This window comes from Ursus arctos, unplaced genomic scaffold (assembly GCF_023065955.2).
Source record: "Ursus arctos isolate Adak ecotype North America unplaced genomic scaffold, UrsArc2.0 scaffold_12, whole genome shotgun sequence".
NCBI lineage: Eukaryota > Metazoa > Chordata > Mammalia > Carnivora > Ursidae > Ursus > Ursus arctos.
In genome coordinates this window covers 54,278,500-54,301,470 of record NW_026622786.1, presented here as the reverse complement: position 1 = coordinate 54,301,470, position 22,971 = coordinate 54,278,500, and the positions used below count along the sequence as shown (strand labels likewise).

The 22,971-nt window shown below is 36.5% G+C and overlaps 1 protein-coding gene across 11 annotated transcripts in view; it reads left to right on the top strand.

Annotated features, from left to right (window-relative positions):
- Positions 1–22,971, top strand: part of ALG6 (ALG6 alpha-1,3-glucosyltransferase) — a 58,418-nt gene that overhangs the window by 25,819 nt on the left and 9,628 nt on the right. For 9 of the 11 annotated variants that reach the window (XM_044383780.3, XM_026497928.4, XM_044383781.3 and 6 more), the window contains 9 exons: positions 1,646–1,735; positions 3,023–3,111; positions 6,064–6,146; positions 7,011–7,075; positions 9,702–9,887; positions 10,470–10,605; positions 12,435–12,520; positions 13,993–14,077; positions 17,206–17,276. In XM_044383780.3, coding sequence (XP_044239715.1) covers positions 1,646–1,735; positions 3,023–3,111; positions 6,064–6,146; positions 7,011–7,075; positions 9,702–9,887; positions 10,470–10,605; positions 12,435–12,520; positions 13,993–14,077; positions 17,206–17,276 — 891 coding nt within the window. The remainder of the gene's footprint in view (positions 1–1,645; positions 1,736–3,022; positions 3,112–6,063; positions 6,147–7,010; positions 7,076–9,701; positions 9,888–10,469; positions 10,606–12,434; positions 12,521–13,992; positions 14,078–17,205; positions 17,277–22,971) is intronic. The other 2 variants (XM_044383789.3, XM_057310606.1) reach the window with 1 other exon arrangement.

Below are 22,971 nucleotides of genomic sequence, written 5' to 3'. Positions count from 1 at the left end.
CACTAAAAAATTGTGACCCATTTGAAATGGGTTATGAACACTGATTATTTGTGGGTTATATAGTTTGATCTCCATTACTGTAAATTATTCTTAGGACTGAGAAAATTAGTTGGATAGAAGAAGATCCTTAGTTATAAAGGATATAATTAAGGAATCTGTTTATATAAACTTGGTTTTCATTTATTCAGTCATAGCAGTTGTATATCTTGCCTTCCCATTCTGGCCAACTGTAGAAGTCTATTGATTTATGGATGTTAGACCTAGTTTTCTTCCTCAGTTCACAGAATCTTGCATATAATAGGCCTTCATTATAAGTTGGTTAAATTGTTTTCAAAGTCTTATTAAAAATCTACCTGTTCTGGGGTGCCTGGCTCTCTTAGTTGGTAGAGCACATGACTCGATCTCGGGGTTGTGAGTTTGAGCCCCACGTTGGGTGTAGAGATTTACTTAAAAATCTTAAAAAAAAAAAAAAAAAAAGTCTGCCTGTTCCTTGAGGTATTTCTCTTTCCATAAATCAAATCTTTGTGTGTTCTTTGACATTGATATTTTTACTTTTTTAAATTGTGATTTTATATTGTTTCTCTAATTTGTTAGATGATCAGAAGTAAATTGTCTCTTGTTGCCTGTTTTTTATTGTATACTGTTAATTATCAGTTTACTCTATTACTAGAGTGACAGTAAGTTGCAGTTTGCTTGGGACAGTCTTGGTTTACATTTCTTTTTTTTTTTTTTTTTTTTTTAAAGATTTTATTTATTTATTCGGCAGAGATAGAGACAGCCAGCGAGAAAGGGAACACAAGCAGGGGGAGTGGGAGAGGAAGAAGCAGGCTCACAGCGGAGGAGCCTGATGTGGGGCTCGATCCCATAACGCCGGGATCACGCCCTGAGCCGAAGGCAGACGCTTAACCGCTGTGCCACCCAGGCGCCCCATTGGTTTACATTTCTTGTTTTGGCTTAATTATTAATAACTTCTTTTATTCTCAAGGGTGCCGTGGTTTGTTTGTTTGTTTATTTATTTATTTAAAAGATTTTTAAAATTTATTTGACCGAAAGAGAAAGCACAAGCAGGGGGAGCACAGCAGGCAGAAGGAGAGGGAGAAGCTGGCTCCTGGCTGAGCAGGGAGCCTGATGCGGGCCTTGATCCCAGGACCCTGGGATCATGACCTGAGCCAAAGGCAGATGCTTAACCAGCTGAGCCACCCAGGTGCCCAAGAGTGTCTTGGTTTAGACAATAAATTATTTACTTACTGTACTCAAAAACTTTTAATTGTGATTTCACAAAAAATTTTAAGCGAAGAGGAATAGATAAAAGTTTAGATGAATTTTTTTTTACCTTGCATAACATATTTTTTATTTTAATTATATTAAATTAGATGTTAAATTATAAGTATTTCTTGGGGGCGCCTGGGTGGCACAGCGGTTGAGCGTCTGCCTTCGGCTCAGGGGGTGATCCCTGCGTTATGGGATCGAGCCCCACATCAGGCTCCTCCGCTATGAGCCTGCTTCTTCCTCTCCCACTCCCCCTGCTTGTGTTCCCTCTCTAGCTGGCTGTCTCTATCTCTGTCGAATAAATAAATAAAATCTTTAAAAAAAAATTATAAGTATTTCTTGAATATTGATTAATGGAATGTTGCTTTTTTTTCAGGTATTTTAACAGTAGTGATAACAATTTACAGTATTGGGGATTGGATTATCCACCTCTTACGGCCTATCATAGTCTTTTATGTGCCTATGTGTAAGTCTTTCTTACTTTTTTTTTTTTATTTTTGAGAGAGAGAGAGAAAGAGAAAGAGCATGTGCGAGTGAGGGGAGGGGTAGGGGGAGAGGGAGAGAGAATCCTAAGCAGGCTTCAGGCTCAGCACGGAGCCTGATTTGGGCCTTGACCCCACGACCATGAGGTCGTGACCCGAGCTGAAATCAGGAGTAGGTTGCCTAATCAACTGAGCTACCCAGGTGCCCCAGTTTTTCTTCCTTTATGTAAACTCTAAATACCTATGCCTTTAGCAGGTTTAGTAAGAAACAGTGCAATCTGGCTTTGTTGAATAGGAGAACAGATTGTAGCTACTTTTGCATTGTGGTTTGTAAAGCACCATACCTGGGGTGTCTGGGTGGCTCATTCGGTTGGGTGACTGCCTTTGGCTCAGGTCATGATCCCAGGGCCTCAGGATCGAGCCCGTGTCAGGCTCCCAGCTCATCCAGGAGCCTACTTCTCCCTCTGCCTGCCGCTCCCCCTGCTTGTGTGCTTTCTCTCTTTCTCTGTCAAATAAATAAATAAAATCTTAAAGAAAAAAATAGCATTATACCTTTGCAATTGGGTTGTAAGTAAGTTAACTATCAAAGTTTGAACATTTCCATATTGAAGGACAGGCTAGAAAGAAATGTAAAAATTTCTCTTTGTTTTGAATCAAGATTCTACCAATTACACAGGGACTACTGATAAATATATCTAATATGGTTAGTTGTGTATAGCGAAGCTTTTTTTCTGGAATGGACTATTTATATTTTGTAAAAATTAGCTTCCTGGATTAAAAATAAGTCCTCAAAGTTCATGATAATCAGATATACTTTGCAGTGTTCAGAGTAATGTAATATGGTTGAAAAGTTATCTTTAACAATTATGTTCAGTTTTATGCAAAGATTTATAATTAGTAGCTATTATTGCCAGCTGTTATAACTGAGAAGATTATAAACTATAAAACATGATTCTTTAGTAGTAACCAAAGGATAAATCAAATAAATAAATAAATAAATAAATAAATGTGACACATCAGATTGTTTTTACACTGAAAGAATTGTGAAGGTAGGGCTTTTCGTGACATGTTACATGGTTTTGTTGGAAGGTGAGGTAGACCCCATGTTATAGCTTAAGTCAGTTTCATATGGTTAAATAAAAAGAGTAAAGCTTACGCCTCGACTCACTTTATAAGAGCAACATCCACTTCTTGAGATAGAGTCATATGTCCTCAGATGTCCCTATTGCTAAAAGTGACGAGTAATGCTGTATATGTGCTTTGATTTTTAGGGCAAAGTTCATAAATCCAGACTGGATTGCTCTCCATTCATCACGTGGATATGAGAGTCAGGCACATAAGCTCTTTATGCGCACCACAGGTAAAAGCAATAAGGTGTTGATTTTCTAAATCAAATTTTGATTTTTAAAAAAAGTTTTGGACAAACTGATAAACCATTACTGTTCTTACTGACTCTTAATATTGTGTAACTATATGTATACATATATATGTATAATACATGACCAAATGTTTATGTAAGCTAAAGACAAGAATCTTTGTGGGTGCTTTTCACTTATTACTATCTCAATTCTTTCAACACCCAAGTGAGCTAAATACTATTATTAACTTTACTTTAATCTGAGGAGGTGGAGGCACAGTTGAGTCATGGTAATAGCTTACCTGAAGTCAGATAGCCATATATGAAGTTCTAGTTGTTTGCTGCTTTAATATCTTAATTCCACATCCCTTTCACCTTTTTCTCAAAGTAAACCTTTTGGTTGTATCTCATACATTGTATTGCTGTGCATTTTTGCTAAATTAAATAATCCATTCAACAAATGTTTATTGAGCATCTATTGTGTGGTGTTCTAAGAGCTTGAAAGTAATAAGAGATTTCTTTAAAAGCTTTTTTGTTATAAGTTTATTTATTTAAGTAATCTACACCCAATGTGGGGCTCAAACTCACCACCCCGAGATCAAGAATTGTGTGCTCCTCTGACTGAGCCAGCCAGGTGCCCCTGATTTCCTCTTAATTTTTTTTAAAGGTTTATTTATTTATTTCAGAGAGAGCATGAGCAGGGGGAGAGGCAGAGGGAGAGGGAGAGAGAAAATCTCAAGCTGACTAAAAGCTGAGCATGGGGGCGCCTAGGTGGCACAGCGGTTAAGCGTCTGCCTTTGGTTCAGGGCGTGATCCCGGAGTTATGGGATCGAGCCCCACATCAGGCTCTTCCGCTATGAGCCTGCTTCTTCCTCTCCCACTCCCCCTGCTTGTGTTCCCTCTCTCGCTGGCTGTCTCTCTCTGTCAAAGAAATAAATAAAATCTTTAAAAAAAAAAAAAAAAAAAAGCTGAGCATGGAGCCTGATGCAGGGCTCCATCTCACCACCTGAGATCATGACCTGAGCTGAAATCAAGAGTTGGACTCTTTTTTTTTTTTTTTCTTTAAGATTTTATTTATTTGAGAGAGTGAGAGAGAGCTTGAGAGTGGGGTGAGGGGTAGAGGGAGAATCAGACTCCCCATTGAGCAGGGAGTCCAATGTGAGGCTCAATCCCTGGACCCCAGGATCATGACCTGAGCCGAAGGCAGGTGCTCATCCAACTGAGCCACCAGGTCACCGCCCCCCGCCCTCCCCCATTTCTTTAAAAGCTTTGCATGACTTAGACTTTAATGCTCTTCTCCACCTTATCCTTAATTAGTTTAAATTTACTCAGGGTTTGTTTGCTTTATCATTCATCCAGTCATGGAATCTCAGGCCTAAGAGATTATCCTGCCTGTCTTCCCTCTGCCTACCATTCTCCTTTCCCCCTCATCAGTACTTTAATCCTCTCTGAACTTCATACTCACTGGAAGATTACTTAACTTCTGAAACAGTACCTGTGTCTGCAGGGAACTCACAGCCTTTAGAAACAGTCTCTTCTATTTTCAGAGAGCCCTAGTCATTAAACGTTTTCTTCTTTTCTTTTCCTTTTTTAAAAGATTTATTTATTTATTATTTATTTTTTTAAAGATTTTATTTATTTATTTGATGGAGAGAGAGACTGAGAGAGAGACAACACAAGCAGGGGGAGTGGGAGAGGGAGAACCTGGCTTCTTGCGGACCAGGGAGCCCGATGCAGGGCTCGATCCCAGGACCCTGGGATCATGACCTGAGCTGAAGGCAGACGCTTGACGGCTGAGCCACCCAGGCGCCCCTGTTTATTTTGAAAGGTAGAGAGAGAACATGCATGAGTGGGAGGGGCAGAGGGAGAGGGAGAGAGAATCCCAACCAGACTCCATGCCAAGAATGGAGCCGACATAGGGCTTGATCTCACGACCCTGAGACCGCAACGCCATCAGAAACCAAGAGTCAGTCACCCAACTGACTGCTCCACCCATGCACCCCTAAGCACTTCCTTCTTATGTTACACCTCCACTCATCACTTTAGGTTCTGTTTCCTTGGGCTACATAGAACAGGGCTGACCCTACTGACATTTGAAGTCACCTCTTCTCCAGGTTAAATATTCTTAGATACGTTAACTATTTCTTAGATGGCCAGCTTGTTGAATGTAATTATGGCTTGCAGCCTCAGGTTGTGCTCCGTTGAATATGTTCCATTTTGTTGGTATCATCTTAAACGTGGTATCTAGAGCTAAAAATAGATTGCATGCATCTAAAACTGACAGTTTACTGTCATTTACCTTATTTTGGACACTAGTGTGAAACAAGAAAAAAATAGGCCTTTGGATGGCTATGTTGTATTTGAAGAACTTAATGTATTTGTTTTTCTTTGTTCTAAAAGGACTGAACATTCCAAATTAGAATTTTTTTTTTTTAAATTTTAAACTTTGTTTTCAGTTTCCCTCTTACCTGGGTCTGTCAAGTTCTTTATATGCATTAAGTAGCAAAAGTTTATGCCGTTTTTATAAATATTAACATTTAATAAAAGAATTCTTACATGATTTGCCACATTTGAGGTACACTTCACACCAGATAATTTGGAGTATACAGATGCTGGGGAAAAATGCTGTTTTCCTTTTCTTAGAGTATTCTTAATTTTTATGTCTCAAAGCAAAGAGGGAATTAGTTTTGGATACATCTGATTGATTTAATGTGTGAATTTGTTAGAGAAAATTAAGAGACTCTTAATCATGATTGTAGCACCATAGAAATTGAAATTGGGCACAGGTAAAGGAACGAATGGGAAGGGCTAGATGTAAAGGCCTTGTTCAGAGTGGCTGAGAGCCTTCTGTTAACAGAATTCCCACTTGAGGTTGGAAGGGGGGAGGGCGGCATTTAATAGGTTATTGTAAATCCTGATGAACTCATGTTTAAAATGATTTACTTTTTTTTTCAGTGTTAATTGCTGATTTGCTGATTTATATACCTGCAGTGGTTTTATACTGTTGTTGTTTAAAAGAAATCTCAACCAAGAAAAAGGTAAGGTTTAAAGCACCCTGAAATGTCATCTCTGCAGTGTTTTATTGGCTTAAGTATTAAAGTATAGAGCTTCGGGGCGCCTGGGTGGCTCATTTGTTAAGCATATGCCTTTGGCTCAGGGTGTGATCCCCGCGTTCTGGGATCGAGCCCCACATCAGGCTCCCCCGCTGGGAGCCTGCTTCTTCTTCTCCCACTCCCCCTGCTTGTGTTCCCTCTCTCGCTGGCTGTCTCTCTTTGTCAAATAAATAAATAAAATCTTAAAAAAAAAAAAAAAAAAAGAGTATAGAGCTTATAGAAGCCATGCTTTGGGCAATAGACTACTGTAGAAAGTGATTCTTTTGTCAGTTAATTTTCATTTAGAAAATATCAACTTATCTTAGACTAATAATTTTAATGTTCAGCTTTAGTAATAAGATGCAGTGAATTTGAGAAGTTATGTACTGCTGAATTACACAACATGCTGAATTTATGGTTTTATTGGTAAATCTGAATTTTGAGTTAGCTTGTGAGAATGACTAAACTGGAAGGCATTTTGAAAAGTCACCGTATATTCTCTTATTCCCATTTAACCGATATTCCTTTGGGTCATTTTATACGGGTTAATCATAGATGAACTTCTTTGATTTGTATATCTAAAAGTGCTTTCTCTGACAAATACCTTTTAGTGATTTTTTTCCTTTTTACTGAGGTATCCTATGTCACCTTCATAAAACTTCAGTATTTAGAGAATTGTTTTGTAAAAAGGAATATTTTGATAAATAGAAGGTGAGAGGGGAACATTTGCTGTGTTAAATCAAACAGCAATTTTACCCTTTTTGATTTGAGTAACGTTACTTTTGTATTTCACAATGTTTTTCTTTACAGATTGCTAATGCATTATGCATATTGCTGTATCCAGGCCTTATTCTTATCGACTATGGACATTTTCAGTATCCTTTACTAATTCAGAAATGAAGTCAGATGCATATTTTGAAATCTGGGCTCACTGTGTATAATGTTGTCATCCAGTAATGTCTTACTTGCTAGAGTACTTGATTATATAAACTATTTTTTACAACAATATAAAAGAGTCTTTTCACCAAGCTTTTACTTGAAGGGTAAAGTACAGATTTATTGAAAGTAGAATTGCTGGTTTACACCCTTTAGCTTGGGAACGAAATGTTGGTCATGGATTAGCTCTTCTGGAGAGTTAGAAAAGAGTGCCAAGTATGGTTATGCTCTCCTAATTCTAAAGAGGTATCACCTATCTTCTATCTTTTGTAATTGTCATCCGACACTGACAAAAGGAAGACAATCTTACAGTTTTTTGAGTTTTAAACCAAAATGTTTCTCTTACAGATAGTGGTAACTGCAAGCTTTGGGGAACTAAAATTGAATAATTAGAATCTATGTGGATTTTATGTGTGTAATTTTTTGAAGTGTAAAATAAGGAACATTCAAACAAATCTTAGAGGAAAGTTGATAGAATCTGGGCATGGCTCTCCAGTTTGTCTTCTGATATGTTAACTGTTACTGTCTGTCCCCATCTGTCCCAAAAGGAAAAAAAAAGACATAATCCACAGCAACGTGATTGATTAATAGCTTTTCCTTTTGAAGCCAATCTGTTTTAGTTATAACAAATTTAACGCGTATTTATCAAAGGACTTGAAAAAGATTTAAATCAGAGTTTTTATTCTGTCCACTTTCCACGTTGACTTTTTTGTTCAGCGTTTTGGGATCATGGCCATCTGATACTCTGATAATATCGAGAACACTGATATAAAGAAAAAAAATTGTAAGATTTTTAAAACTATGTTTACTTTGAAATTAACACTCATATAGAAAAGTGCACAAAATGTAAATGTGTAGCTCAGTGCATTGACAGACTATTACCTGTGTCAAAAAAACAGAACATTGCTTGTATGCAAAATCTACACTCGTACAACCCCCAAGTACTTTTCTCTTCCTTTCCCAAAGATAGCCACATGCTAACTGCTAATCTTACAGTTTAGTTTTCCTCTTATTCTGGACTTTATATAAGAGAGACAGCACAATAGATATTCCTTTGTGATTGGTATCTTTGGTTCAACATTTGTGAGAGTTTTCTCTCTAATACTTCTATTAAATTTCGTTTGTTTTATTAACCCTATCTGAAGTTTGAATTTACTCTTTTTTTCTACTATTCCTTGAATTATTTCCATTCTACTAGGGTTAATTTTTTCCCCTTTTCATTTTGTTTTTTTTTCTTATTATAGTTTTTTCTTTAATGTATCTGTTTGGTTCTAATATATCTATTCTTATTTAAGAATAAAGCAGAAGAAAAAGTTGCATGTGAGTTCTCTCTGTATTTGGCCCATTGTAGGGTAAGTGGGCAGGGAGCTGGCCAGAACATTTTGGGCTCCATAAGTGTCAGAATGTGGAGATTTTGCACTGTGGTGTTCACTTCTACACTAGCTGCCCTGGATAGTTAATTCCATTTCTTTGGAGAAATATTCCTTCATCTGTTGCCTGGGGGGTAAATATTTGGTTGCCGGATAATCTCTGCACAGGAGTAAGGTGGAATTTGACCTCTCCATGTGGGCATTTTCATTTAATCCTCCTGTTTTCTTTTCAATATGTTACTCAAGCACTCTAACCTACTTGTGTTTTATTTGAGTTCTCTAGGGGGTTGCAGAGTGGATTGGCTCCTTCCTTGCTCAGGCTTCCTCTGTATTGTCTAAGCTCTGGCTTCTTCATCCTATTTTATTTGTTACGTTTCTATGTCCTCTGTCTTCTAGAAGTGTGTTGAAATCTTCATCTGTTGTAACCCATCTTCCTATTCTCTTTATAGCTGTGAATATTTACTTTAAAAATTCCCTATCAGGGTGCTTGGATGGCTCAGTCGGTTAAAGTGTCTGCCTTTGGCTCAGGTCAGGATCCCAGGGTCCTGGGATTGAGCCCTGCATTGGGCTCCCTGCTCTGTGGGGAGCCTGCGTCTCCCTCTCCCTCTGCCTGCTGCTCTTGCTCTCTGTCAAATAAATAAATAAAATCTTTAAAAAATAAATAAATAAAATTCCCTATCATTTTCAGGGGGTCTCGGGAAGGAGAGGAGGTAAACATGAGAGCTCAGCTCAACCATTTTGAACTGCAAAATCTATTTGTGATGTTGTTTTACTATAATAAGGTTATTAGTTTCTGATCAAGGACATATTAATTTATAATATTGATGCATATTATAGAGGAAAGTATGGTGATAACAGTAAGTGTGTGTGTGTTTTACTTTGGAGCGTTTTATTTTCTAGATTTTGGTGTGCTGTTATAGTAATATTGTGAAATAGTCTAGCAGAAGCAAAGCTATGTGTTAACTATTTAGTGATCTTTTAAATCTAAACAAATCAGTTGTTCTTTAGCAGTTGATTTAATATATTTGAGGCCATTATATACAATTTCATATTAGTTTATCACTTCAGTACTTTCAGTTTCTGTTTAGAAATATCTTTCATTATATATTACTTTAAAATCACATAAGAAATATGCTTTATAAAATTCAAGATCTATCTCTTAATTATTGAGATAATTTCCTTGACATAGGAACATATATAATTCCGTGAGTCTTGGCTTTGCTTTGTGGGGTGTTCTTGGAGTATCTTGTGACTGGGACCTGCTAGGCTCACTGGCATTTTGTTTAGCTATAAATTATAAACAGATGGAACTTTACCACTCCTTGCCATTTTTTTGCTTTCTACTTGGCAAGTGTTTTAAAAAAGGCCTAAAAGGAAAGGGGTGAGTGGCTTTTAAACAACAGAATTTTTAAATGTACTTCAGAGAATTTATTTGGCATACTTACCAGAAAGAAGATGGTCCTTTATTTTGCCTTTAAGTGATTTCTTACTAACGTGTTGACTGTGGGGTGAGTTGGAAGAGAGATTAAGTCATGTTTTATATTATTTTGTTTTAAATCTTCCTAACTAGAGAAATATTTTGATCAAGGTACTTTTACTGGAGGTAATGTGGATTGGCTTGTTAGAGCATTGCTATAGGATTTCACCCATTTAGAGCATATTACATTTTATACTTATTAGAAATACATCCCAGTTTGACATTTTTCTTCATGGCTGCATTGGAAAGGCATACAAGTTAAATGTTAATTAAGATGGTGATAGTCTTTATGTTGGAGAGCTATACATCTTAATAATTGTGAATTTCTTAACTGATTTGAGTAGACTCCCATATTAAGCCTTTGTTAGTAGCATAGATTTATCATTACTATACGTTTGTATTTATTATCTTTAGTGAGACTGAGACTGATTTCTCAGAATTATTAATCTCTCCCTGTCTTACTGGGTACCTTTGTTTTTGTTCTAGGTTTGTGTTGTTAATTAAGCTAGCTTGTACAGTTGTGGCTTCCTTCATTCTCTGCTGGCTGCCATTCTTTACAGAAAGGGAGCAACTGCTGCAAGTTCTAAGAAGACTCTTCCCAGTTGATCGTGGATTATTTGAGGTATGTTTAGAAATTTTCTGCTCACTCCTTTCTGTTAACGCTCCCTTTGCTGTGACCTCTGGGGATTTCATACAGAAGACACAAAAGGAATAGTAACTTTAGCTGCTCTCCTTGCAGTCATTCCTTGCAGTCATACTTAATCCAGTATATAACCTCTAGCTCAGCTTATTTCTAGTACATTACATGAATAGATAATATTTATGCTATCATGAAACCCATAATTCAATTATATATTTTTCTAATGAAATAGGATCCATAGTGAAAGACAGCATGAGAAGTTGCAGCTACAAAGTTAACAGCCCTGTAATTTTTTGGTTTATATTCTCTTTTTAGTCTTAGGAAATTATTTATTAAACTAATAATCATGTTTGCTTCAGCTAGATCTCATAATTCCTTATATAACCTTCATCCATAGTAATTTTTAATGAGAATCTTTCATTTCATTTAATGCTAGCTTAATCACTCTTGTTAAACTTTTATTACATGGATAATTTGTTGATTTAGACTTAGTAATTAAATTAAACAAACCATTTTTCTGAAACAAAAAGGCCTTTTAATAAAGTTAGACAGAGACAATATATTTATAATTTGCTTTTGATAAACATTTCTTTTAAAAAGAATTAGCAAAGCATATATATCTTTCTAATTTTTGAATATGTAAATTGCTGTAGATTCTCTTATCTTTCAGTGGATCTATAGGAAGATGGTACGAGCATTTTGAAAGAGATCAAGGTGTTGTTGTGATGGAACAGGAATACGCGACTTATATGTTGATGGGGATACTGCTGCTATTGATAATCACAAATAATCACTATTATTGTCATCACTCTTACTTATTAGGTGCCACATACTTCACATGTGATTTTATTTGAATCTTATAATAGCTCTCACTGAGGTAGCTATTGTATCCATTTAACAGATCAGAAAACTGAGGTCAGAGATTCATGTAGCTTGTACATGGCAGAGCTGTGGCTTGAATTTTGAAAATTGTGTTCTTCTTTATATTTCCTCTAACCTTAAAACCTATATAAAGAAAAGTTAATTCTCCATCTAAGCTGCTTGGTTATCTGCCTTGCCTTCCATTTTAGAAATAGTATTTATCATGATAATTATTAAAATGAGTATCATACATGGTTGATGGTGTTGCTGGTCACCTCCATTCACTTACTGCCCTCAAAATCTGAAGAGGATTTTCTTTGATCGACAGAGGGAAGTGGGATGGTACAGTTGTCAGTGATAGTTTCTTGATGTTATGCTTACACAGCTGTGAGTTAAGCAGCTGTGTAGAAGATGGGTTTCACAGGCAGAGAGCTGTAGTTACAAATTTAATTTTGAAAGTGATCCTACCACAACTGCTAATGTCTTTAAATGCCTTGATTTATTAGCAATTAACTCTTGTCATTGTGAGTTGCTGATAGGTTATAATTGAGATAATTTCAGGTGTGTGATAAGATGGGTCAAAAAATGTATGTTCTACAAATTAGGAAAAAAGATTTCCTAGAAGAATTTCCGAAGATGAATAACTTAAGTATTTAGGGATAGTGTGCTGCTCTTTGGAAAATAATAAACATTTCTTGGGAATGTCTAGATTATGGTTGGCTAGTGATTTAGGTCAACTCCCATTGCAAAAAATGAAAAATGCTTGTGTGTGTGTGTGTGTGTATGTGTTTGTGTGTATTCCTTGGAGAGTTTAAGCAACTGAGTTGTAAAATTGTGAACAAAAGCTTTATGTCTCAAAAGTTTATTTAGAGATTATGGGCTGTACTTTCATAGAGTTTAATATTTCTTTCAATTATATCAGAATGTAAAACTAACAAATCTTTTTTAAGGATAAAGTAGCCAATATTTGGTGCAGCTTCAGTATCTTTCTGAAGATCAAGGATATTTTGCCACGTCACATCCAGATAGTAATCAGGTAAGAGATACAGAGTTTGTATATAGTGTCGTATAGCTGGTCTCTAAAAGTGTTAGGGTAATATGTCATTTACCTGGCATCGTTAGGGAATGAGGTGTTTTTTGTTAGTGAATTTTCTACATAACATAAACCTATCCCTCTATATACCAAAACCTTCATTTGAAATATGTTAAGTGATAATCTTTCTGGATTGTTAACCTGTTTCTCTCCCCCTTAAACAAAGTCTACTGTGATTAAACATGATTAAACATTATCTTGAAGAGTCATGATTTTCAGTGGTGTATCAGTCAGGGTTCAGCCAGAGAAGAATGAGTAGGAAGGGTGTGTGTGTGTGTGTGCGTGTGTGCGTGTGCGTGTGTGTGTGTGTGTGTGTGTGTGTGTGTGTGAATTTATTACAAGGAATTGGCTTATACTGTCATGGGGTCTGACTGAATAAACTGGAAGTCCACAAGGCAGGCATTAAAGAAGGGAGATCGAAGAGGAAGGAAGAGCAGTTCGAACCCAGTTGAACCCAGTTGCTGTTTGGAATCTGAATTTAGGGAAGGCCTAAGCTCTCTTTTAAAAAAGTCTTCGAATTGATTAAATCAGGCCATCCAAGAATCTCCCTTGTGATTAAGTTAAAATCAATTGAATAGGGACTTTCATTACATCTGCAAAATCTCGTCCTAGCAGCACCAAGATTAGTGTTTGAATAACTGGGAGAAGGTTTGTGTGTGCACGCTACACAATGGTGCTGCCTCCCTCTGTCCTCCAGGTCTTTTGAGAATATCCCTTGTAGCCCACTGTAGCTGGCAGCGTGCTGGAGAGAGAATTCAGGGAACCATAGTTCAGCCAAGCCAAGTTGACACATCACAAAGCCACCAACAATGGGAAAATCATTACTGTGCTGTTTTAGAGTACTTGTCCTCAGGGCTTGCAAAAGCTGTTTGCCCTGGTACTAAATGGCTCCACATGGCTCTGCTCATTGAGTTCCTTTTCTTCCCTGCCCATCAGCCGTCACTAGGAGAAGCTCTAGCAGCTGCCCACTCCCTTTCTAACTTGTTCTTTCTGATTTACCATGGGCTGAAAATCAGATAATCAACTTTTGTGAGAGGTTCTCTTGTGAGTTAATTTTGTGAATGTTTGTGTTACAAATATATATTGTCTATGCCTGGTAGTGTTTTCTTATTTTGAATGTTTGAGAATTGACTTTAGCTATCTATCTTTGTGTATCTTTTCTATAAATAACATAAGCACTGTAATATTTTTTCTGTCTTATATAATCAAGTATAAAAGTGTGTAAATATTTCAATGCATGGATTTTATTTAAATATTATTTGCTGTTAAATTTACATTTAACAAATAGAAAACCCTTTAATTTGAAATAAACAAGTTGGTAAGTAATGCGATCCTTATATTAAAAAATACTATCTTATTTTAATTACATACCTCTACAAAGAAAACAAATGTTTTATTTTCATTCATTTTTTTAGCTTTTGTTTCACATTTTTGAGCCTGCTTCCTGCATGTATAAAATTAACACTTCAGCCCTCTCCCAAAGGATTCAGATTTACTCTGGTAAGTTTCTCATTACTTTAAGTACTTAATTCTTGCTGCAACTGATCTTTTAAAAATACAGATAATTATTTTCTTACTCTGGGATTTACTGGACTAGGAAATAGGTATTCATTTATTTGGTGAACATGTATTGAGTGTCTGACATACTTCGGTGCTGTGTTATATACTAGGCTGAATAATCAGAATCTTTCAGTTTAATTCAACAACTATTTAATTTCTGCTTTGTATTAGTCAATGAGGGAATACAATGAAGAAAAGAGTGGGGATAGACATATATTTAAATAATTATGCTATTAAGCGGAAGGTATTATGTTCTTTTAGTTACACATTAAGTGCTGTGATAGTGTGGGAAAGGGAGATACTACTTTGGGGCAGATTTTAGATAGCTTCTTAGAGTAAGTGGGAGTGGAGCCAAGTTTTGAAAGCTGGGCAAGATTTGGAATAGGAGGTTATATAGCAGAAGAGAAATGAAGGCGGGAGGAAGAGCTTAAAGCTACAGTGGTGGGAAAGGATAGAGAATGCTGGGAGTAGCTATTAATGAAATTTGTGTGACTTGTGTGTGTGTGTGTGTGTGTGTGTGTATGTGTATGTATGTTGAGGTTAGGAAAGGATATAGTGGGAGATAAGAGTCGAACAGGATCAAATTGGGTAAGACCTTGAACGTTGGGTTGAAAAAGTTGGAGTTCGATTTGTGTGCCAGAGGAGCCAAAAAAGAATTTTGAGGAGAGGGGGCAGATCTCTGTTTTAGGAAGATGACTTGTGTTAGTTTGAAGATGAATTGGTTATAATTCCTACAAATTTGGGTTTCTCTGAGTGGGTTCACAAATTCCTTCCTGGTTGTATTTCTATGGTATTTAAAATTTGGTTCCTTTGTGCCTTGGTCTCTAAAATGACATTTAAAAAATATCTTTTAAAATATCAAGAAAATTTAGTTTATGAAAAGTCTTAGTGGACTTATAAGGGGACAATATTTTAGAAATTTGGGTTTCAGTTTTGGGATGGCCACTTATTTACATTGCATTTCAAAAACAAGCCAGAACTGAGCATAACAGTAAAATACTTTGGAAGTGTATATGGGTACCACAGTACAAAAAGGATAGTTTTATGTTCTTTTCTTTTTTATTACCTTTTTATTGACAATTTCTCATTTCATTCTGAGAATAAACTCTGAGCATTCTATGTCATCTGTTAATATCCTATAGGACTTTTAGAATAGAAGGAATAATAATCTCTGATGTCGTTAATAGGCCTAACTTGAAATATTTGTAAGCTTACATAAGATTATGTTATTTTTCTAGGAAATAACATGCTAAATAAAGGTATATTTCAAAGATAATCGAATGGAATTTCAGAGTTTGAGTAACTGTAGCAGTGTTAGAGGTAATTACTTTTAGGATTATAAGCCAGAAAAAACGTATTTTTTTCCTCTTAATTTCCTAATTTTATTCTGTTTGCTATGTTTTAATATAAGCCATTATGTTTAAAAAAAAACTAAAAAAGATTTATATCAGTGATTTTTATTAGTGTTGATGTTTTGAATTCTTACTGAATATTTGAGCCATTATATTTTTTTCCCATTTCCCATTATAATTTCCCATTATAATTATTTTAAAGTGTTTTCCTTTCAATAAAGATTGAATTATTTCTGAATTATTTCCTTCTAGATAGAATCTACATTAAGCTTTAAAATTTTACTTTAGATGATTTTTATTTAGATTCATAATTAAACTACTATTATAGTTTATAAGTTGTTATATCTCTTTCTTCCCCTTTTTTCCTTAAAGGTTAGCTGTGCACAATTATTTCTCAATATAAGTCTGTAATTGAGGTAATTGATAGTATGAACACTAATATATGTATAGCAGCAAAATGATCATATTTAATTTATTCAAATAGTATTTTTTGAGTGCCCTCTAATGTGCCAGGTCCTTTTCTAAGTACTGGTGTATAAGTGAATAACAGCTTATATCCCTGTTCTCTTAATTGGGGCCTTTCATGCTAGTGGTAGGAGAAGGACAATAAAATAAATTTGTTAATGAGAAAATATCTGGGAGTAATGGGGGCTATGAAGAAAATAATGTTATATGAAAGGAGTGCTGGTGGGTTTTGGTTAGGGGCGCTACTTTATCTTGAATAAGGGAAGGCCTTTCTATGGAAGTGACATTTGAGCCTTGAGCTAAATGACTGGCCAGAAGGAACCATTCACAAGATCCGTGTTCTGACTTGAGGAAAAAATGAAGTTTTTCCTTAAAGCAGGAACACATTTGGCATGTTCAGCATATAAAGGGATAGGTATGAAGTGGCTGGTATGAAGTCCGTAAGGGAGACAGTAGGAAATAGACTGGAAGAAGGCAGGATCCAGATAGGAGTTTGGATTTTATTCGCAGTGTTAATGGGAAGGATTTTAAATGGGGAAATTTACATGATCTGATATGGTGGCTGAGTACGTAATGGACTGTTAGGGGAGCAAGAGTGTTACCAATCAGGAGGTTATTGCAGTAGTCCAGGAGAAAGTAAGTGTGGCTTCGATCACTCCTCTGCCACTGTCAGCAGAGGGGAATGGAGAGAAGTGGGTGGATATTGTATTTAGAAGGTGGTGTAGATAGGATTTGCTCTGGATTGGATGTGTGTAGATAGATGTCCAATATGCAGATCGTAAAATTCTGAAAATAGATCTAAGTAATTTTAATTTTAAACACCAAATAGCAAATGATGACTTTATAAAACATTTAATATATTTAATTGAAATGTACATTTTAAATGGATTTGTTTTGTGAGTTTTAGATTTTAGTGCTTTTTAAATTGTCAGAGATTCCAAGGGGGAGGGGATGAAGGTCTGATTGTTGTGTCTGAAATATTTAGTAGTTTTGTTTGTGAATAACTGAGTCTGAATGAACTTGTTTTAGGTGGTTAAGTATAGGTTTATAATCATTGGTTCTTCAAGAAATGTTTTACTAAATTTGAATAAAATATTATGCAGTAGTGTTGTATAGGTACTTTCCTTCTAGATAGAATCTACATTAAGCTTTACAATTTTACTTTAGATGATTTTTATTTAGATTCATAGCTAAACTACTATTATAGTTTATAAGTTGTTATATCTCTTTCTTCCCCTTTTTTCCTTAAAGGTTAGCTGTGCACTGTCATTCTTTTTATTTTCTTTCCAAGTACATGAAAAGTCCATTCTCCTGGTATCATTGTAAGTAAAAATGTTGTGTTTTATTTATTTATTATTATGTGTTTATAATATATGCATAAATTTATTACCTACATATAATCACCTAAGTGCAAAACAAAACCACACAAATGTTATGTAGTTGCATAAAATTATTCATAAAATTATAGTTTTCCAGAATTTCTTACAATTTTACTTCTTTATAAAATATAATAAACTGAAAAAGTTTCATACTTATTTCTGTTTCTTCATATACATTTTTTATATACTAATAAAAAAATTGAATAAACCAACGAGATTTTCCTCAGATTGGAGCCTCTTTGTCATCTTCGCCTTTTCCATTTCATTCATTCCCACATCTATTTGATACCTTTGTTCTCTTCATTCACCTCTTCAGGGACTTTTGTATGTTGACTCCTTGCTATTTCTTTTGTTAGAACCTTTGCAGTGATTTTTTTGATATGACTCCAAAACCACAAGGAAGAAAAGGAAAATAAATAAGGGGGAATGACATCGAACTAAAAAAGCCTCTTTATAGCAAAAGAAATGATTAACAAAATGAAAAGGCAACTTATGGAATGGGAGAAAATATTTGCAAACCATAGACCTGATAAGGAGTTAATCTCCAAAATATATAAGGAATTCATACAATTCAGTAGTAAAAAACAATTTGAAAATGGGCAAAGGACCTTAAATATTTTCCCAAAGAAGCTGTACAACAGGCACGTGAAAGGGTACTTAGCATCACTAATCATCAGGAAAATGCAAATCAAAACCACAATGAGGTATCACATTATACCATTTGATATCACTTTATATGATTTGATAAGAGCTTATCAAATGGCTTATCAAATGGCTCTTATCAAAAAGACAAGAGATAACAAGTACTGATAAGGATGTGGAGAAAGGAGGACCCTTGTACACTCTTGTTGGGAATGTAAATTGGTACAGCCACTATGGAAAACACCATAGAAGTTCCTCGAAAAATTAAAATAGAACTACCATGTGATCAGCCATCCCACATGTAGGTATATATTTGAAGGAAATGAAAAAAGAGGTATCTGCATCCCCGTGTTCACTGCAGCATTATTTGCAGTAGCCAAGCCATGGAAACCACCTAAGTGTCCATCAGCAGATGAATGGATAAAGAAAATGTATACCATGTATACACTACACTGCACACACTCTCGCACACACTTTGGAATGTTACTTAGTCATAAAAAAGAAGGAAATCCTACCATTTGCAACCACATAGATGAACCTTGAGGGCATTATGCTAAGTGAAATAAGTCAGACAGAGAAAGATAAATACTGTGTGATCTCACATAAATAAGGAATCCAAGTCATTGAAACTGAGAAACTGAGTCATAGAAACAAAGTAGATTGGTGGTTGCTGGGGCAGGGTGGGGAGGAAAATGGGCGAAGGTGTCAAAGAATACAGACTGCAGTTTTAAGATGAATAAGTTCTGGGGATCTAATGTACAGCATGGTGGCTGTACATAGTAATATTTAACAGGTATATACCTGGAAGTTGCAAAGAGAATACATCTTAAAAGTTCTCACTGCACACATACACACAAAAGGTAACAGAATTGATGGATGTGTTAACCTATTGCAGTAATCATTTTGTAATATATGCCTGTATCAAATTATTGTGGCATACACCCTCAACTTACACAATGTTATACGTTAGTTACATCTCAGTAAAGCTGAGGGAAAAAAACATGAGATGATCACTCAAGATGAGGGCTGAGAACAGACTATTTGCCTTAGCAAAATGGAAGTCATTGGTGACTTTGACAAGGCTAATGTTGATGGAGTGATGCAGGGAAAAGCCTGATTAAGGTGGGTTTAAGAAATAATGAGAGGAGGGGCGCCTGGGTGGCTCAGTCGTTAAGCGTCTGCCTTCCGCTCAGGGCGTGATCCCAGGGTGCTGGGATCGAGTCCCACATCAGGCTCTTCCACTGGGAGCCTGCTTCTTCCTCTCCCACTCCCCCTGCTTGTGTTCCCTCTCTCGCTGGCTATCTCTCTGTCAAATAAATAAATAAAATCTTAAAAAAAAAAAAAGAAAGAAATAGAAGAGAGAAATTGAAGATAGGTGTAGATAATTCTTTTTTTTAAAATTTATTTAATTGTGGCAAAATAAACCAGTAGTTACAATGCTGTGCAACCATCTCCACTGTCTATTTCCAGAACATTTTTATCACCCCAAAAGGAAACCCTGTACCCTTTAAACATCACTCCCCATTCTCTTCCCATCCCTCAATTCTTGTAACCACTAAATTACTTTCTATCTATATGGGTTTGCTTATTTTGGGTGCTTCATATAATTGGAATCATAATATTTGGCTTTTTATGTCTGACCTTTCATGTAAGATAATATTTTCAAGGTTCATCCATGTAGCACGTAACAGTACTTCATTTTTATGCCTGAGTAATATTGCATTGTATATGGATATACTACATTTGTTCATCCATGCATCATTTGATGAACATGTGGGTTTCCACCTTTTGGTTATTCTGAATAGTGCCAGTATGAACATTCCTGCATAAGTTTTTGTTTGAACATTTCTTTTCAGTACTTTTTTTTTTTTAATTTAAAGATTTTATTTATCTATTTGACAGAGAGAGAGCACAAGTAGGCAGAGAGGTAGGCAGAGGGCGAAGCAGGCTCTCTGCTGAGTGAGGAGCCCGATGTAGGGCTTGATCCCAGGACCCCGGGATCATGACCCAAGCCAAAGGCAACACCCACCGACTGAGCCACCCAGACACCTGTTTTCAGTACTCTTGAGTCTACACCCAGGAGTGGAATTTCTGGGTCATACAGTAATTCTGTATTTAACTGATTGAGGAACCATCAAACTGTTTCCACAGCAGCTATACCATTTTGCATTCCTACCAGTAATGTATAATGTTTCCAGTTTTTCTACATCTTTGTCAGCACTTGTTATTTTCCTTTTTTTCCCCTCCCATCTTACGGGGTATGAAGTGGTTCTGATTTGCATTTCCGTAATAACTAGTGATGTTGAGCAATTTTTATGGTTTTAAAAACTTTCAAGTTTTTAATTTTGATGAAGTTCAATTTATCTTTTATTTCTTTTTGTTGCTTGGGCTTTTGGTGTCATATCTAACAAACCATTGCCAAATCCAAGGTAATAAAGACTCTCATGTTTTGTTTTGTTTTTTTTTAAAGATTTTATTTATTTATTTGACAGAGATAGAGACAGCCAGCGAGAGAGGGAACACAAGCAGGGGGAGTGGGAGAGGAAGAAGCAGGCTCATAGCGGAGGAGCCTGATGTGGGGCTCGATCCCATAACGCCGGGATCACGCCCTGAGCCGAAGGCAGACGCTTAACCGCTATGCCACCCAGGCGCCCCTTCTACTCTCATGTTATTTTTAAGAAGTTTATGGATTTAGTTCTTATATCTAGGTTTTTGCTCCATTTTGAGTTAATTTTTATATATGGTGTGAGGTAGACAGTTCTTTAGGTGAGCTTTGCTGAAAAGGGGAGAAAAAATAAGAGCAATAATTGGTAGAGAAATGAGAGTCAAGTGAGTCTTGTTGTTTAAGGTTTTAAGATAGGAGAGGTAATGGTGTGAGAGTGGTCTGTAGAGAGGGAACATTGATGATACAGGAGAGAGGTAAGAGTTGTTGGAGCAATACCACTTGGAAAGGGAGATGGGATTGGACCCAGAGCACAAATGGAAGGACTGGCTTTGGACAGATGCATGAGTAGTTCATTTTCATAAAAAGAAGCAACGGGGTATATTGGTACAGATGCTGGGAAGAGAGTAGATGTGACGGTGGCATCTGTGAAAGTTCTTTTAATTGCCTCAATTTTCTTAACGAAGTAGAAAGCAAGGTCATTAGGCAAGAGCAGGTTGGAGCTGTTGGGATTATGAGATTATGAGAAGGTGTGGGTTATATTTCTCAAGAGACAGTGTGAACAGACTAGAGAAATATATGGTAGTTATTAGACACTTGAATATCATGATCATGTATTTAAAGTGAAAACAGGGGCACCTAGGTGGCTCAGTCAAAGTATCTGACTCTGTTTTGGCTCAGGTCTTGATCTCAGGGTTTTGAGATGAGCCCTGCCTCGGGCTCCTGCACGCCAAGCCCGTTTTCCCCTCTCTCTCTCTCAAAATAAATAAATCTTTAAAGTGGAAACAGTTAGTGTGGGTAAATATTTTCCTCAAGAGCAGTTGCTCAGTATGGTTGGAATAAGTTACAGGTGAAGAGTTGGGTCTTTCCAGGTTTGTGGTTTTGTCTAGTGAGGATAATGGGCTTGCTCAGGGCTTGAGAGTGAATGCATGGGAGTGATTTCAATGGTTTACCTTAGAATTTAAGCTGGTTAAGAAGGGGAAAAGACAGCCAAAGAAGTGAGGCAAAGTGAGAAAGGTGGTAGGAATAATGGGTTGAAGATCTTGATGGGATCAAAAGATTGTTGGAGTTCTGGAGTGCTGAAAAGGTAGGAGATAGTGGTCAGGATGCAGTTGCTGCATTGTAATTATGGAGGGGTTACAGTCCTGAGTATAACCGAAAGGTGTAGATCACTAGAAGAGAGGAGTTCCAGCAAATGAGGAGTCACGGTGTTGGAAGATCGTCTTTGTAAAAATTGCCAGGAATGAAGATGAGTAGGGTTGTCGAGAGTGAGTGAGTAAGGCGTTGAAATGGCTGAGTAATGAGGGAAGTGACCCTTGTGGTTGGTGGATGATGACAAAGATGAAGACTACCAGGGATGGAGCCTGAGGCCATGGAGATTGTTAGGGTGGAGAGGGGGAGAACTGATGTGGAAGAAGTGATAAAGAGCAAAGAGGTTATCTCCGTCTGGGTCAAGTTGTTTCAAGGCTATGGAAACAACAACAAAACAGGTAAGGTTGAGAGGGCTGAGGGGCAGCATTTTCCTCAGGGGAAGGGAGCCAGGATTTGTTTTCAACAAGGTGGTGAAGGAAAAGTTTCAGAGAAGAGATTGAGGATGCAAGGGATTCTGCTGCTTAAATATAAATACTAAGTATCTTGAGGGCAAAGGCTGGGTTACGTTCCTCTTTGTATTCCTTTCAGAACAATGGTTGTACCTAAGTTTCAATAAATACTTGTATTTAGTAAATGAATATTGAATGAATAAATGGGAAAGTGTTAAGACCCAGAAAGAGAAAATAATGTTTATTGAGTACCTACTATGTGCACGCATGTTTTTAACATAAATACATTCTGATTTAAAAAGCAGCAAGTAGGGAAATTGAAAGTCCTCTAGTATTTTCTTTTAGTTTGGTAGTTTTCAATGTTTGTAATCCCAGGCCTTACATCTCATATGCTGGTTGATATGGGCAAAAGTCATTCCTTTTTTTTTTTTTTTAAAGATTTTACTCATTTATTTGACAGAGAGATAGAGCCAGAGAGCACAAGCAGAGGGAATGGCAGAAGGAGAGGGAGAAGTAGGCTCTGCACGGAGCAGGGAGCCCAATGCGGGACTCGATCCCAGGACCTTGGGATCATGACCAGAGACGAAGGCAGACACTTAACCATCTGAGCCACTCAGGTGCCCCTAAAAGTCATCCTTCTAAGAAAGGAGGAGAATGCTCAAATCTTTTAAAATAAGGAGACCCAAAATAATAATAATAACAATAATAATAGCAATAAGTATTCAACAACTGCCATCATTAGTAAAAAGTTATTTTATTAAAAAATTTGATACAAGAGTTCTTTCAATTATGT